The sequence below is a fragment of the Littorina saxatilis genome, linkage group LG9 (assembly GCF_037325665.1).
Source record: "Littorina saxatilis isolate snail1 linkage group LG9, US_GU_Lsax_2.0, whole genome shotgun sequence".
Classification (NCBI taxonomy): Eukaryota; Metazoa; Mollusca; class Gastropoda; order Littorinimorpha; family Littorinidae; genus Littorina; species Littorina saxatilis.
Window position 1 is genome coordinate 7,088,470 of NC_090253.1, and position 17,500 is coordinate 7,105,969.

The 17,500-nt window shown below is 41.8% G+C and overlaps 2 protein-coding genes across 2 annotated transcripts in view; both read right to left on the bottom strand.

The window, feature by feature from the left end:
- LOC138975163 (polycystin-1-like protein 2) overlaps positions 1-6,298 on the bottom strand; it is a 22,155-nt gene extending 15,857 nt beyond the window's left edge. The window contains exons 1-6 of the mRNA XM_070347826.1: positions 5,978-6,298; positions 4,673-5,357; positions 3,784-3,901; positions 2,523-2,764; positions 1,717-1,894; positions 1,266-1,367 (exon numbers count right to left, since the gene is read on the bottom strand). Of these exons, the coding sequence (XP_070203927.1) occupies positions 1,266-1,367; positions 1,717-1,894; positions 2,523-2,764; positions 3,784-3,901; positions 4,673-5,357; positions 5,978-6,069 (1,417 nt within the window). The 5' untranslated portion in view covers positions 6,070-6,298. The remainder of the gene's footprint in view (positions 1-1,265; positions 1,368-1,716; positions 1,895-2,522; positions 2,765-3,783; positions 3,902-4,672; positions 5,358-5,977) is intronic.
- A 972-nt stretch (positions 6,299-7,270) lies between these two features.
- Positions 7,271-17,500, bottom strand: part of LOC138977028 (uncharacterized) — a 20,664-nt gene continuing 10,434 nt past the window's right edge. Inside the window, exons 6-11 of the mRNA XM_070349918.1 lie at positions 17,338-17,500; positions 14,151-14,613; positions 11,194-11,330; positions 10,289-10,525; positions 7,781-7,951; positions 7,271-7,429 (exon numbers count right to left, since the gene is read on the bottom strand). The exon at positions 17,338-17,500 is cut by the window's right edge and continues 71 nt beyond it. Of these exons, the coding sequence (XP_070206019.1) occupies positions 7,271-7,429; positions 7,781-7,951; positions 10,289-10,525; positions 11,194-11,330; positions 14,151-14,613; positions 17,338-17,500 (1,330 nt within the window). The remainder of the gene's footprint in view (positions 7,430-7,780; positions 7,952-10,288; positions 10,526-11,193; positions 11,331-14,150; positions 14,614-17,337) is intronic.

The window sequence follows — 17,500 nt, forward strand, 5'->3', positions numbered from 1 at the left end:
CATTGTTTCCGCTCTCTTTCTCCTCCTCCTCCTTTTCTTCTCTTCAGGTATGAGGCCAGGGGATGGTGGCGAGAGAGGTAAAGGGACAGCAATGTTTACAGTGCCCACCAATGTTTAGCTCAGGCACCGTCGCGGAAGACGCGCCTTAGTTTTATGCAGAAAAATGCAGCGCGCTATTCTGGTCATCTGGCCAACCTGCCGTCCTCATCTCCAAGGTAGACTAATACCAAGAGGTGTTATTTACACCCGCCTTCAGACTCAAGCATTTTCAATCGCTCGACTCAAGACTATCTTACCTCCTTGGATTTAGATCAACGGAGATAACTAACAAGTAGCTTGAAGAAAAGAATAAACAAGTCGCGTAAGGCGAAATTACTACATTTAGTCAAGCTGTCGAACTCACAGAATGAAACTGAACGCAATGCCATTTTTCAGCAAGACCGTATACTCGTAGCATCGTCAGTCCACCGCTCATGGCAAAGGCAGTGAAATTGACAAGAAGAGCGGGGTAGTAGTTGCGCTAAGAAGGATAGCACGCTTTTCTGTACCTCTCTTTGTTTTAACTTTCTGAGCGTGTTTTTAATCCAAACATATCATATCTATATGTTTTTGGAATCAGGAACCGACAAAGAATAAGATGAAAGTGTTTTTAAATTGATTTGGACAATTTAATTTTGATAATAATTTTTATATATTTAATTTTCAGAGCTTGTTTTTAATCCGAATATAACATATTTATATGTTTTTGGAATCAGCAAATGATGGAGAATAAGATAAACGTAAATTTGGATCGTTTTATAAATTTTAATTTTTTTTTACAATTTTCAGATTTTTAATGACCAAAGTCATTAATTAATTTTTAAGCCACCAAGCTGAAATGCAATACCGAAGTCCGGGCTTCGTCGAAGATTACTTGACCAAAATTTCAACCAATTTGGTTGAAAAATGAGGGCGTGACAGTGCCGCCTCAACTTTCACGAAAAGCCGGATATGACGTCATCAAAGACATTTATCAAAAAAATGAAAAAAACGTTCGGGGATTTTATACCCAGGAACTCTCATGTCAAATTTCATAAAGATCGGTCCAGTAGTTTAGTCTGAATCGCTCTACACACACACACAGACACACACACACACGCACACACGCACACACGCACACACGCACATACACCACGACCCTCGTTTCGATTCCCCCTCGATGTTAAAATATTTAGTCAAAACTTGACTAAATATAAAAAACAAGAAAAAAACCCATCCCCACACACCTGCAGAAAATGTCCTTGTCTCTTCGGACTCCGCACTGTACAGAGGAACGCAGTGGACACTGCCCAGCCTGCTCTGTATGCTGTCCTCAAAGTCACAGTCACCTGAAGACAGTCCGACCAGCATCGTCAAAGATTATAGATTTTAAAGCTTCTCTTGATTTTTGTTGTCAGGTTAAGAATTTTTTTTATCTTTTGTATTTTATTTAGTTTTTTTCTTATAATTATCTTTTTTTTCTAAATCGACGTTTACACGTTTATTGTTCTATTGATCTGTTTTTGTATAGAAGATCCCCTTGGAGGGATATGTAGGATCTACGTGGTTTTGAAGGAATCTGTTTAGCAGTTGAGTTGGAAAATAAAAGAGTTTAATATATTGACAAAGAGTACAGACTTATACCAATACCTAAAACAAGTAACTTTATCAAAGAAAACAGTGTCAACGTTCTCTCACCTTGCACACGGTATTGGGTCAAGGCCACAGGCCCCAGACGGAAGTTACTCTGGTCCGACAGGAAGCGACGTCGGGTGACGCTGATGACGTCACCATCAAAGCCAGTGAGCGGCAGAACATTTTGAAGAAAGTGTTTCTCCAACCAAAGCGTGACATCACTGGGACTTGTGACGTCAGTCTAGTGTAAAAACACACCAATCAATCATTATGTCTACGCATTCTCAATACCATTGACGATTGTTGACGGGGCAACATAGGCATTCACAGACGCAGACATATTAACCTTCTCAACATAGATGAAACAGGCAGGTATTTTGATATCTATGCAATCAGTAACTTCAATATGATACACAGACAAATGAAAACTAATACCAGGCAATACGTCAGCTATCTTAAAGACAAGGTATCCATAACATCAATGTTAGGATGACCTTCTACCTTTTTGCATTAGTCAGTGGTATCCAGACAGCATCATCGTCATCGTCATTGTCTTCGTCATCATCATCATCATCATCATCATCATCATCATCATCATCATCATCATCATCATCATCATCATCATCATCATCATCATCATCATCATCAACAACAACAGCAGCAGCAGCAGCAGCATCAACGTCGTCGTTGTCGTCCAAGTCGTCGTTTCGTCATCATCATCATCATCATCATCATCATCATCACCATCACCATCATCATCATCATCATCATCATCATCATCATCATCATCATCATCATCATCATCATCATCACTAACACCGGCAGCAACAATATCAGTAACATTACAGCAATGTACAAGGAACACTCACAGACAACTTTCTTAGCGCCATCTGATTTCGCACAGCCTCGTTCTGAAGAAAACTTTCTCGCACGTTGCTTTGGAAACAGATGACGAAAAGAAGAGTGACGTAGAGCGCCTGCGCAGTGAGGCTCTTGAGAACACCGTACATGTGGCGTCGAAGCACCAAAGACTGTCGCCGTTGTTTGAGCTCCTTCGTGCTTTCCGCTTCGCCTGGATCTGCTGTAGGGGTGGGCATAGGACTGGAGACACCTTGAAACCAACAGAACCAGGAAAATCATCATTGCTACCTCACTGCTACGACAATCTTGGTGGCATTCTAAGATAGATCGCAGCATCCTTTCTGTACTTATTTCTGTTGTGTTTCTCGTTTGTCTACTTTACATTTCGTTAGGTCGAGGTTCTTGTGAATGTTTTGTTTTGTCCTGAAGTAAATGTTCCAACAGTTTAAAGGCTCAGTGCAGCTCACAGCCTTTGTTTTGCGTTTTTGTTGCAGCTGAGTGCATTTACAGTTCAAAAATCCTCCTATGGTAGTAAAACAAACCCAAAACTACCCAACGACGACATCTGTGAAGCTCGACAGTTTCTTGTTCACGCAAGTGCATAAATTAACCTAGTTATTACGTGGTGTTTGGTCGGAGTTCGATTCAACTGAGTGATTCCGGCCTCCATTTTGTTTTACACAAACTCATGATGACGTCTGACATAGTTTGCTAGTGACGTCTCTTTTTGTGCATGATATGGTGATCTGCCTGATCTAAATTTAGATCTAAAAATAGGCCGAGACCAGCCGGGTCCGAGTACGAAATTAATTCGTAAAAAAATCGCAGTTCTTGACTCTTTGTGTGCAAGTCAATGAAACTTTGTAGTTCTTCTAACGGATAGCTGCCTGAGGTAGGACTAAAAGCCCCAGGGGCTCCGTGCACCTGGATTTGACAAGTTCAGTACCTTTAACGTTTCTTGTTTTGTGATTCAACAGAACCAGGTCTCTAATTGCGTATTCAAGAAGCGACATTTTGCGTAACTGTTTGAATTGGAGGTTGCATATTATGACAGTCGAGTGACTCCGGATTGTGTGTATCTGTGTGTGTGTGTGTGTGTGTGTGTGGGGGATACAGGAACAGTCCTCCAATACTTTTACACAAATAGTAATCGTTAAAACAATCCCACTCTGTAAGGTGAAACACAAAAATACATGAGATGGCATACAGTTTCATGGTACTTTTAGTTCTTAACTAACTTAGACGAAGGTTCTACTCTAGCATACAAACCTCGTTGAGATAGATACCAGGTCTGCGTTCTGTCAGCCGAAAAAGGAGCAACAGTGGAGATCTCATCACGCGCCAGCTTTTGGAATATGCAGGATAGTGCCACAGAGATGAACAGAATCTGCACAGAAATCAACCGACAAGTTTGGTAGATAAAGAAGCACATATGAACACTTTTCAGTATGAATCTTTCACACACACACACACACACACACACACATACCTAAAGTGTGGATGGTTACCTAAGAGGCGGCACTGGGTGTAGTGCCTTTCTAGTGCACTTGCACTACAACAGCACTGGGTGCAGTACTCGCTCCGGCATCGAAAAATTTTGCACTAAAAAATGCACAAAATTTGACCTATTTCGTCGCCTATAGAGGACGGAAAGAATGTCATTTTGAACATTGTTATGACATTCTTTCCGTCAAAAAAGTCAATTTAACGGTGTTAAATGAAGCGAGCATCCACACAATTAGGTTGCCATCCAGAGTTTAGGTTGCCATCCACGTGTGGATGGTTGCCTTATGGTGATTTAGGCAACCAAACCTGTGGAAACATGGGTACACACACACACACACACACACACACACACTCACACACACACGCACACACACCAAACACACACACACACACACAAACACACACACACACAAAAAAACACACAACACACACACACACGTACGCAAGCACGCAAACACGCACGCACGCATGCACATACACACACACACACACACACACACACACACACACACACACACGCACCAAACACTCACACACACACACCAAACACACGCACACACACACACACATACACACACACACACACGCACACACACACACACATACACACACACACACACACACACGCACGCACACACACACACACACACACCTTAAGCGGCTCCAGCAGGAAGGTGCCAGTGCTGGTGGCGAAAAAGAAGGCCAGCAACCAGTCCAGCGACGTCATCCCGCCCCACTCCAGACTGTAGAGGAAGGTGAAGAACGCCCCGGCAACCACGGACAAGCCAGCGATCGCGTAGCCCACAAAGATGAACCACCAGGGCAGCAAAAACTGAGAGACAGTGTTTACATTAGAAGCATGTTCTGGTGTGTTTCGTCCTAGCTGAGCCATGTTTAGTCCACCTCGTGTTTTGCTAAAACCTCCCTGTGCTGGGGAAAGATCCTTTGATTTATACTCCCGAGCCTTCGTTGAGTAGGGAGTTGTTATTCCAGTACGTGTTCCAGATCCTCTATTATCCTGGTTGTTCCTGGTAAAGGATTCTTCACACTCAAGACCTTCCATCTCCGGTTGAAAAGCTTTGTTGTCGTAACAGGGCGCGGTCTTCGTAGATAGCGTCTCAACTTCAGGTTGAACCTCTCTGGGTGACAGAGCCTTGGTAGCAAGAGGGTAAGCCTTCGCGCTGACCTTGTTGGAAGCTTTCTTCACCGGCAGCGTCGTCATGTCAGCGATGGACGGGGAGGTAACTCCGCGGATCTTTCGTCGCTTGAAGGAGAGGACGATGAGAGAGGCGGGCACAACGACGATGACTGCAGACACGACGCCCACAAACACCTGCCTGCATCAGAGAATGATTACTTGACAAAATCATACCTAATTCCACCCCTCAAGTCTTGATTAGTAGCACCTCTGCCTATTTCACGTCCATATTGTCTTGACTGTGAAACACGACATTGTTAACGACTTCAATATTAAAACTGTTGGATTTGATCAAGAATGGCGTTTTTGGTAATGTAAAAAAACAAAAAGAAAAAACAAAACTCTACCCCTCTGACCCTGCCGGTTTATAAAGGTCTTCAATAATTGAGCATAAAGTTGATTTCGCAAAGTCACTTTTACTGAAAAATGTGACCCTCCACGACGGAATGAGTCGCATGTCACCTTTGCATGATTTTCATATTTTTACATTTTCTGAAAGAGTTGTTTATGCTCTATCCAGTGATGAAAACCGTTTAAGAAAAGAGAAAAAACTGTTTGAGTTATAAGCCTGTGACTAAGGTGACCCTCACACTGTTACCAGACACTCCCCGGACTTATATCAAGCCTAGCGCAGAACCGCGCGAGGTGACATGCGACTCATTTCGTGGTGGAGGGTCACAAATGAGTGGCAACGCTTCGTACATCGAGCTCCATGAAAAGACTTCGCGAAGTCGGCTGAGCACACACGATTATCCTAACCTGTAGTTAATCTGTAGAGGACCAAGCTCCACCCCCCTCAGTTGCTCCCGGTCCGCCTCCTTCCCTTTGTAGAACATGGCGTTGGTTACCATGGTGAGGAACAGCAGAGCCACCGCGCACACAAATCGCTGCACGCGCGTGAAAGGGCTGTAGGCGGGGCGTCGCGCCACCGATAACCATAAATGGTCATCGAACAGGCGTTGCTTGGAGACTAATTCGAAAACCTCACTTCCGCCTGAGAGGTCAGGGTTCAAGGCCGGAAGCTGCCGACTGACCTTGCAGTCGCCTTTCGTTGTCGACAGCCAGTCACGGCAGACGAAAATGGCGCTGCGGGGAATGACACAAAAAATCAAGATAAACTTAATCTTCTCACATGTCAGAGTCCGAAGCCGAGCTACACAATTGGTTTCTGGTTGCGAGATGTACTGTGGCATACAATGGCTACTCCGCACTGTACTGACAAACTAACATGACTGCATTGACCTCGGTACACTCGAATCACCAAGAACATCGGTAGCAATCCTCAATAATCATTCCGAAGTTACACTGATCAATACACGTGAGCGTTCAATTTACGTTAGCCTGAGAAAACATCAGAGCGCAAAAAGCAGATGGAACGTAGTGAAAGTACAAACAATCAAAACAACAAACAAACACCAACAAGAACAACAACAAAAAAACACAACAACAACAACAACAACAACAACAACAACAACAACAAACAAACAAACGTACAAACGTGGTAATGTCTCATTTGCGTGTAGCATGATTTAATGAAAACATCAGAGGACATGTACAGGTAAATAGCCATTTCTGATAACTTTTCTTCTACTTCTTCGTTCATGTGCTGAAACTCCCATGTTCACTCATGTTTTAGCACGAGTATATTTGTACGTGTATGACCGTTTTTACCCCGCCATTCTGACAGCATACGCCGATTTCGGGGGAAGTATGCTGGGTATTTTCGTGTTTCTATAACCCACCAAACTCTGACATGGATTACAGGATCTTCTCGATGTGCACTTGGTCTTGCGTGTACACACGAAGGGGGATAAGGCACTAGCAGGTCTGCACATAAATTGACCTGGGAGATCGATAAAAGCTCCACCCTGAACCCACCAGGCGGCAGCGGCTGGGATTTAAACTCACGATCTTCCGATTAGGAGGCCGATGTCTTGCCACTACGCCCGTCCAGTTCCGATCACTAAAACCAGCCAAGCTTGGGTTGTCAATGTAAGGGGGAGAAAAAGGTAAGGAGAAACAAAAAAGAATGAGAAACATAGAAAAAAAAACTTACATTTCTTGCGTTGTTTGGTCACAAACGACAACTCTGTCCAGTTTCCAGTTGGGATTGTTCCCCTTGTTGTCATGCCAGATACGAAGCTCGAGCAGCTGGCCGAGGTTGATACGTGAGGTCATCACAAAGTTTGACACTGTTCCAGACTTGAAATTCTGCAAATATTGTAGATAGTTGAGCAAGAAATGAACACGAGAGAAATACATAGTGAAATGCAAGCTTCAGCTCGCCGCAGCACAATTCAACAATTCTTCATACCAAGTGAAACTGACGTTTTGTCAGCTACATTTAGAAGTCGATCAATTGATGAAAGAACCGTACAGAGCAAGTTTTGCAATAAGAAGCAGCTACAAAAAACGCACACACACAAACAAACAAACAAACTGTAAGCATTTCCCAAACATTTGACCAGAGCCAAAATAAAACAAGCAAACAAGACTCAGTAAAAACAAAAACACACACACACGCAAACAACCAACCAACCAACCTACCAACGATCAAATTACCTCTCTGACTCCATCTTGTAAGATTCTGACCTCTGTGACGTCATCGACCCCTCTCAAGACGAAGAATGGCGTCACGGTCACGTGACGTGTCGAGGAGAGTGCCGTGTGCACAGAGATCGTGTAGACAAACATGTCGCCAGCTTGGTTGTCTGCTAATGGTAGATATGCCCACTGAAAAACATGGACAACAGATCGTTGGAGCAGAAATGTAGTCTTAAGAGCCATGTCTTTATCACACACACACACACACACACACACACACATACACACACACGCACGCACGCACGTACACACACGGATAGTGCCTTTGTAGTGCACTTGCACTACAACGGCACTGGGTGCAGTGCCTTTCTAGTGCACTTGCACTACAACGGCACTGAGTGCAGTACTCGCTCCGGCATCGAAGAATGTTCACTAAAAAAGGCACAACATTTGACCTATTTCGTCGCCTATAGAGGACGGAAAGAATGTCATTTTGAACATTGTTATGACATTCTTTCCGTCAAAAAAGTCAACTTAACGGGAAAAAAGTCAACTTAACGGTGTCAAAACAAAGTGAGGACTTACTGTAAGACCTCACACCGAGTGAGGACTTACTGTAGGACCTCAGTGTGTAGGTGTGTAGACCACCTAAAGACCTCACTATGAGAGCAGTTCACACACACACACACACACACACACACACACACACACACACACACACATTGTGTTAATCTGGGTGTTTTTTGTACTCGGTGACCTGCGAGAAGGACAGTGAAAAGCCCATCTCCTATCACCATTTTCGGAGTTTCGTAGGTAAGAACTTAAGGTAATATTTAGCATTGTAAACTCAGGGAAGTTCTTGGAGCAATATAAGTCTCTCAATTTACGTAACTTAATTGGTCTTTCAAGACAAAGAAAGTCAGTTGACCTGCTATTTGTCTTACTAAATGAACTTGAGAAATATGGTTTAAGAAGGAAATCATTGGCATGGCCATTTTAAGTATGCAAATAACGGGTACAGCTCGACAAAAATGGCGAACAAAAGGATGCGTTTCCGGTTCCACCGACGACAAAACTAACTAGATTATGCCCACTGTTGGAGCTACTTCCGTCATTTAGTGTCACTTGAGCAAGTCTTCACATTAATAACAGTGACTGCTATAAAATATTAACAGCTATTGTGTTTTCAGCGTAGCAATAGGGTCCGATATTTAGACGAGACAAGTACAATGCCGACGAGTCGCATTATACTTTACTTGTTCGAGTCTAAATATCGGACCCTATTGCTACGCTGAAAACATAACAGCGTTTATATAGCTATTCTGACATTATATTCTGTGTTAAAATCATGTTTTTGTCAGCAACAAGTACCAGAATGGTCCATGTCGTTGATTGCAGACGACGGTTATAGTGCGCTTATCCCTATGCGCATGAAGCCACGGAAATCACCGAACATTGAAAAACCAACGGACATGGCATTGCGGAGAAGACTCGGGATAACCGGATGTTTAGCATTACGTCAATATGCTATGAATCATATGACGTCATGACGTATCATGCTTCCTTACGTATATTCTATGTTCGAAAGTCTGACTTCTGTTGGGGATTTGCGTGATGAAGACTGCGGTAAATCTGTAGATGATAAGAGAACAAGGATTGTCTCAGAAGAAACGACTACATGTTTCAGACCGGTAACTTCATTTCAACATTGCACTATACAATGGACGTTCTATGTGACAGGAGAGTTTGCTGATTTTGTGTTAAACATAGGAAAGATCGTTTGCTAGAATCAGAGATAGGTCGCGTCAGATTGCAGCTTCTTGAACTTTACAAGGTTTGTTGCCTGTTATAGAACTGGATTTTACACGTAATGTATGTCATGTACAGTAAGCAACAAAAAACACACACACAAAGCAAATGGCATCGTCTGTCGACTAGTCACAGAAACAAACCTGGCGAGGTATGCGTGTACTTTATACACGTGGAAGAAACCGGAACCATGCGTCTTTGTTATTGCCGATATCGTTTGGATATCGGCAAAAAATTACCAACTTCCGTAGCGTTATCCTTTGGTTTAAACAATGCTTTATTAAATCAAACATGGTACAACAATACAACGATAAACAATAGGGACACGAACTCAAGCGAACGCTTATATTATCCTTTGATGATCGCAATAGGGATGTGTGAGACCATCCAATCACAGCCCTCGAATTCCCCCACGTATCAACCAGAATAGCTATATAATACAATAACTTTACTGGACACTTTGAATTTACAACGCTTAAAAAAATAAAAAAAAACAGACTGCCAACGTTAACAAATTGGATCAAGCTAAGTTCTTGTTACTAATTGTTTGTATGTTTAAAGACCATTGGGTCGATATATTTGTGACTGTGACGTATTGTTTTGTCAATAACAAACGTTCCAACAACCTACCTTTCTTGGGTTTTTTTTTATTACAACGTTAAAGTTGTAGAAAAACGATTTCTTAAAATCAACCGACACCATTAGACGGAAGCTCACCAGTGCACTGTCAGCCTTGTCCAGTCTCCTGACGAACACCAGCGTGACCACAGTCATGACGAACAGCGCCAGGATGACCGACAGAACGTAGGGACTGTCGTGCAGATATTTGATGAAGTTGGCGAAAATGTCGCTAAAGTCTATGGACGTGGGAGCCACGACGAATTCGCTGAGACTGAAGGCGCCAAAAAAGTTGGATTTAAACTGGACGTGCCCGTTGGGGTCAATTCCTTGCAACTGAAACGGACAATTATGAACTGTTAGATAACGAAATACAAACATGCAACACAGCTTCTAGCCCGAGAGCAGTGAGCCGAGGATCTGAAGTCTAGTGATCTACAAACTGGACTCGGTTCCGAGTCGTCTGGAATTTGCTTGACCTACGTTTGGTATAGAAACATTATTTGCTTAAATTGATTAAATCTGGTGGGTGGTGGTATGTCAGTTACAAGCTGGCTAAACCTGTTTATGAAGATATTTTTAATCAGAAATGGCGTTAGAAAACAATGTTGGGGCTATTAATAGATATAGTTCTCAAATGTACTTTGATGTTGACAATTATAACGCTTATCCTGATCTATATAGACCTTGTGTTTGTCAAAAGAAATATCCCTATCATTACACCAATTAAAAAAAATATATATATAAAAAAGTGTATTTGTGGAAATGATGAAAACAACTGATCATGCATCATAACCTAATTCCAAGACCTCCAGAGGGTGAGGAAAGCTTGCCTCTCTCAAAATTCCGAATCTCTGTTTAATTCTCCATGTTTACTCAAAAGGATATGCTTTGACCAAAAATTTTAACAACCATGCTTTTCTGTGAGCAATTCTGCTCTATATTAATCAAGACTTGACTAAATTGTAAAACGACAAAAAACATCCACCTATCAGACGACAAACCTGCAATCCGGAGTTCGTGCTCCAGGCTGCCCCCTGTGTGTTCCACGTGATGGCAGACAGTCCGGCACTGTTCAGAGTCTGCGAGGCGTTGGTCAGTACCGCCAGTAACCGTCTGCGGCCTAGCAGTACTGCGGATCCTAGTCACAGAGGCAGAGGGTAATAGTCATTGTCAGAGGTACATTACAATAAGATAAGATCATATATATACCTATGCCATTGTTTAATATCAGAGTCAAAATATTCGGCCCTACTGCTACGCTGAAAACACAATAATATTATGTTTACAGAGGCAGAGAGGGTAATATCCAATGTATAATATAAGATACATAACACGTAGAGAGAAGAAGATGGTAATGATTGACAGCTATTGTGTTTTCAGCGTAACAGTAGGGCCGTATATTTTAAACGAGACAAGTATAATGCCGACGAGAGGCAGAGAGGGTAATATCTATTTCATATTATACTCCAGGGCCGACATGCAAGAGTCGAGGTTAGCGACTTCGGTCCGGTTTATACTGCCCTGACGGTACAGTTTATACTGCCCTGACGGTACAGTTTAACCTGAACGCAAGTCTCTTACGTTGACTCCTGCATGCCGGCCCAGACAAATATCACATTAAAATCGCTGGATTCGGCACAGACATGAAAAATGAAATAAAAAATGAAAAAATGGACTAATCACTGCATAGGGCAAAGACAAGAAGAGACTAATACTTACTGCATACATTAGTGTGGGCACAGTCACTGCCTACATTACTAATAACAATAATAATGCATAATATTTATAAAGCGCATGTATCCAGGGTTTAACCCTGCTCAAAGCGCTGTACAATCATTGGATAAAATACAACATAACACTATGTACAGTGCAATCACACACAAATATCAATGAATAACACAATGCACTATAAAACATCACACGCGCGGACACACACACACACACGCACTATATAATACACATTGCACAATAATACATTATCACAAACATACGCACTCACGCGCGCGCAACACACATACGTGATTATACTAACATTTGTAGACATGCGCATACGGCACAACATGATCTTTAGGGGCTGGGGTAAGCTAATTTATTGAGAGAAAAACAAGTCGCGTAAGGCGAAATTACTACATTTAGTCAAGCTGTGGAACTCACAGAATGAAACTGAACGCACTGCAGTTTTTCACAATGGCCGTAGTCCGCCGCTCGCGCAAAACGCAGTGAAATCGACGAGCCTGTTTAGCGCGGTAATGGTTGCGCTGTGCTGCATAGCACGCTTTTCTGTACCTCTCTTAGTTTTAACTTTCTGAGCGTGTATTTAATCCAAACATATCATATCTATATGTTTTTGGAATCAGGAACCGACAAGAAATAAGATGAAATTGTTTTTAAATCGATTTCGGAAAATTTATTTTAATCATAATTTTTATATTTTTAATTTTCAGAGCTTATTTTTAATCCGAATATAACATATGTATATGTTTTTGAAATCAGAAAATAATACAGAATAAGATGAACGTAATTTTGGATCGTTTTATAAAAAAAAATGTAAATACAATTTTCAGATTTTTAATGACCAAAGTCATCAATTAATTTTTAAGCCACCAAGCTGAAATGCAATACCAAAGTCCGGCCTTTGTCGAAGATTGCTCGGCCAAAATTTCAATCAATTTGATTGAAAAATGAGGGTGTGACAGTGCCGCCTCAACTTTTACAAAAAGCCGGATATGACGTCATCAAAGACATTTATCGAAAAAATGAAAAATGTATAGGGATATCATACCCAGGAACTCTCATGTAAAATTTCATAAAGATCGGTCCAGTAGTTTACTCTGAATCGCTCTACACACAGACAGACAGACACACACACAGACACACACACACACATACACCACGACCCTCGTCTCGATTCCCCCTCTATGTTAAAACATTTAGTCAAAACTTGACTAAATGTAAAAAGGAACAAGTCGCGTAAGGCGAAAATACAATATTTAGTCAAGTAGCTGCCATTTTTCAGCAAGACCGTATACTCGTAGCATCGTCAGTCCACCGCTCATGGCAAAGGCAGTGAAATTGACAAGAAGAGCGGGGTAGTAGTTGCGCTAAGAAGGATAGCACGCTTTTCTGTACCTCTCTTTGTTTTAACTTTCTGAGCGTGTTTTTAATCCAAACATATCATATCTATATGTTTTTGGAATCAGGAACCGACAAGGAATAAGATGAAAGTGTTTTTAAATTGATTTGGACAATTTAATTTTAATAATAATTTTTATATATTTAATTTTCAGAGCTTGTTTTTAATCCGAATATAACATATTTATATGTTTTTGGAATCAGCAAATGATGGAGAATAAGATAAACGTAAATTTGGATCGTTTTATAAATTTTAATTTTTTTTACAATTTTCAGATTTTTAATGACCAAAGTCATTAATTAATTTTTAAGCCACCAAGCTGAAATGCAATACCGAACCCCGGGCTTCGTCGAAGATTACTTGACCAAAATTTGAACCAATTTGGTTGAAAAATGAGGGCGTGACAGTGCCGCCTCAACTTTCACGAAAAGCCGGATATGACGTCATCAAAGACATTTATCAAAAAAATGAAAAAAACGTTCGGGGATTTCATACCCAGGAACTCTCATGTCAAATTTCATAAAGATCGGTCCAGTAGTTTAGTCTGAATCGCTCTACACACACACACACACACACACGCACGCACGCACATACACCACGACCCTCGTTTCGATTCCCCCTCGATGTTAAAACATTTAGTCAAAACTTGACTAAATGTAAAAAGAGAAAAAGAAAACACAGTAGCCTAAACTGAGCCCGAAGAAGACTTGGCGAAGACTTGGCGAAGACTTGGCAAAGTCCTTCGACCAAAAATCAATGCAAAAGCTTCGTGAAGTAGACTCCACGAAGTCGACTTCGTCTAATTAATTTGAGATTTAGACTTGCCTGAAAACGAAGCCCTGACGCAGACGCGTGGCTTGGCAGCGACGTCAGTTACGTACAAGAAAGCCATCCCACCCCTTAAAACCACCAAGACGCCATCGTGAGGATGGTTGACGTCAACACCAGATGACGTCACAGTAAAAGAAAAGTCAAAAATGGCGTCCGTGGGATCTTCGTTGAATCTTCCTGTCAGCACCAGAGTCTTTCCAGCCGGCAAAGAAAACTCAGCAGACAGAAACTGCCCCTGTAGCCACTCCATGCACCAAATGGAATCATCCTCCAGCCTAACAGCAGCGGATGAATCTTTCGCGGGCGGTTCCAAGGTGAGCAAAATAGGGTCCGCAGGGTCGACCGCCTGGCTTTCACCTTGCTCGTTCTCTAGGCGGGTGAGAATCACTTTCCCTTTCTGCTGTGTGTCCGGAGACCTCGACTTGTCAACGTAAGCAGCTTCTCCGTAGACTATCATCTGTGATATACACAAAAGAACAACAGAATCAGTACGTTATGCTCTATGACGTGATCAAAAGGATTTAGACGCAATCATCTGTGACATATACAGCTGCGTCAGAGCTCAGTAGTCTCCACAGTAAACGTGGCCATGTTGTCTTTTTGATCTATCCCGGTATGCTAGGACTCTGTTTATACTAGTCTCGCTAAATGAGATACCGCGCATTGACAAGCAGTAATGGCCTTTTATGGTAGTGTTTCCCAATGGAATAATCGTCTAAACCATCAGTTTACGTTCACAAATACTCCCAGGCTTTTTATTTTTTCATTCTATTTTTTTTACAGGCACTACAATCATCTTCTTGCCCGAACCCTTACCGCTTGGACGCATCCTGACTGCTCTCCTTGGAAAGCACGTTCATTTCATAGAATTTATTTAGTTCAGGGTGACCCACAAAAAATGTAACTCTACAAAATGCTAATATCTTCTACATCTGTGGACCGAATCACTTTATAGTTGGAGTACATAAACTTCAGTCTATGCATAACCCTTCCACAAAGTGATATTTGTGTAGATCCAATGGTCTGACTTTTTTGCAATTTCAAACAAAGTTTCCAAATTCGGCGATCGACTCAACAGAACGAGGTTTGACATTGAGCGGTTGCATTGCTTACCTGATTTAAACCCTCCAGACTTTTACCTTTTAGATTATCTGAATGTCTGAGTATACACATACATCCCCTTCACCCTCTAGATCATCGCTGACCTGAAGAAAGCAGTTACAGCTAGGTTCAGGGCAATCACTAGACAGGAAAGCTTTCGTGCCATTGATAATTTCGGAGGTGTAATTTGGAACACATTTTGATGAAAAGGTAAATGTCGGACCATTCTACCTACAGACTCGAAACTTTGTAGAATAGTCGTAAAAGAACTGAAGTTCATGCACAACAACTATGAAAACATTTGCTAAACTCATATGACTGGAAAAATTAACCCCTTCGTTGTAAAGTGCAATGTCGCACAAAATTCATCAATGAAATGCACGCATTCATCAACGGGAAATGCCTTGATCTTGCCTATAATTGCTGTATTCAAGTCACTGATTGTCTAATGTTGATTAAGGTATACCATGTCATTCGAATTTCCCCAAAGGTAATAATCTTGAGGGCTTAAATCGGGTAAGTTTGGTTACCGCTCAATTTTAAACCTCGTACTGTTGAGTCGATCTCCGAATTTGGCAACTTTATTTAAAATTGCACAAAAGTCAGACCATCTAATCTACAAAAGTGTCACTTTGTGGAAGGGTCGTGCATAGACTGAAGGTTTTGTCCACCGAGTATGAAGTGATTCGGTCATCATATTTAGAAGTTATTAACATTTTTGTGGATTGCATTTTTGGGGGGTCATCCTGTATCAACCAACTGTTGTATTTTAGCCTTGTTCTGATGCTAGTGGTGAGTTTTGAACAAGTAAAAGTACGAGGCCGGAAAAAAGGTGGGTAGTTATTGTGTGCTTAATAGTCACTCAAGTGATCTGTAAAAAAAAAAAAAAAAAAAAAAAAAAGAACAGGTAGTCCCATAACTATTTTCGATCACAGGGGAGCGAGATGTTAGATATTTCTCAACTACTCTAGGGCCAAAAACAAAAAAAACGAGAAAGGTAAGTTGTTGGAACGTTTGTTCTTGACATAACAATATATAGCTATTCTGTTAGACACGTGGGGGAATTCGGGGGCTGTGATTGGATGGTCTCACACATCCGTTTTCCGATTATCAAAGGATAATGCTACGGAAGTTGGTAATTTTTTGCCAATATCCAAAATTATATTGGCATTAACAAAGACGCATGGTTCCGGTTTCTTCGACGTGTATAAAGTACTCGCATACCTCACCAGGTTTGTTTCTGTGACTCGTCGACAGACGATGCCATTTCCTTTTTTTATGATTACCGTAGGCTACATGAAATACATAACGTGTATAATCCAGTTCTTCAACAGGCACAAACCTTGCACAGTTCAAGAAGTTGCAATCTGAAGCGACCTATCTCTGATTCTAGCAGACGGTATTCCAATGTTTAACACATAATCAGCAAATTCTCCTGTCCCCATGGAACGTCCATTGTATAGTGCAATGTTGAAATGAAGTTACCGGTCTGAAACATTTAGTCGTTGACTTTCTTCTGAGACAATCCTTGTTCTCTTATCATCTAAGCTTACAGATTTACTGCAGTCTTCATCAGGCGAATCCCCAACAGAAGTTAGACTTTCGAACATAGAATATACAGAAGCAAGCATGATACGTGACGTCATATGAATCCTGGCATATTGACGTTATGCCAAACATCCGGTTATCTCGAGTCTTCTCCGTTTACGTGTCCGTGGGTTTTTCAATGTTCGGTGATTTCCGTGGATACATGCGCAAAGGGATGTGCGCACTAAACTTTCGTCTGCAATCGACGACATGGACCATTCTGGTAGTTGTTGCTGACCAAAACATGATTGTAACACAGAATATAATGTCAGAATAGCAATATAAACGCTATTGTGTTTTCAGCGTAGCAATAGGGTCCGATATTCAGACTCGAACAAGTATAATGCGACTCGTCTTCGACTCGTCGGCATTATACTTGTCTCGTCTAAATATCGGATCCTATTGCTACGCTGAAAACACAACAGCAGTCAATGTTGTTGATTTTTGTGAAAGGAATAGAGCATGCATCTGCTAATGACTGGGTTAAACTCACCTTGAGCAGTAGGGCAGACGTAGCGTGGCGGTCAGCCAGGCTTTCCGGTAGCTTGACCTTGACCCCGTCAGTCTCGGTCTCCTGTCGCACCATCTCGTTGGCCGGCTTCTTGCGGTACCTGACCTTCATCATCTTCGTCCCCTCGATCTCCAGGTCAGCCTCC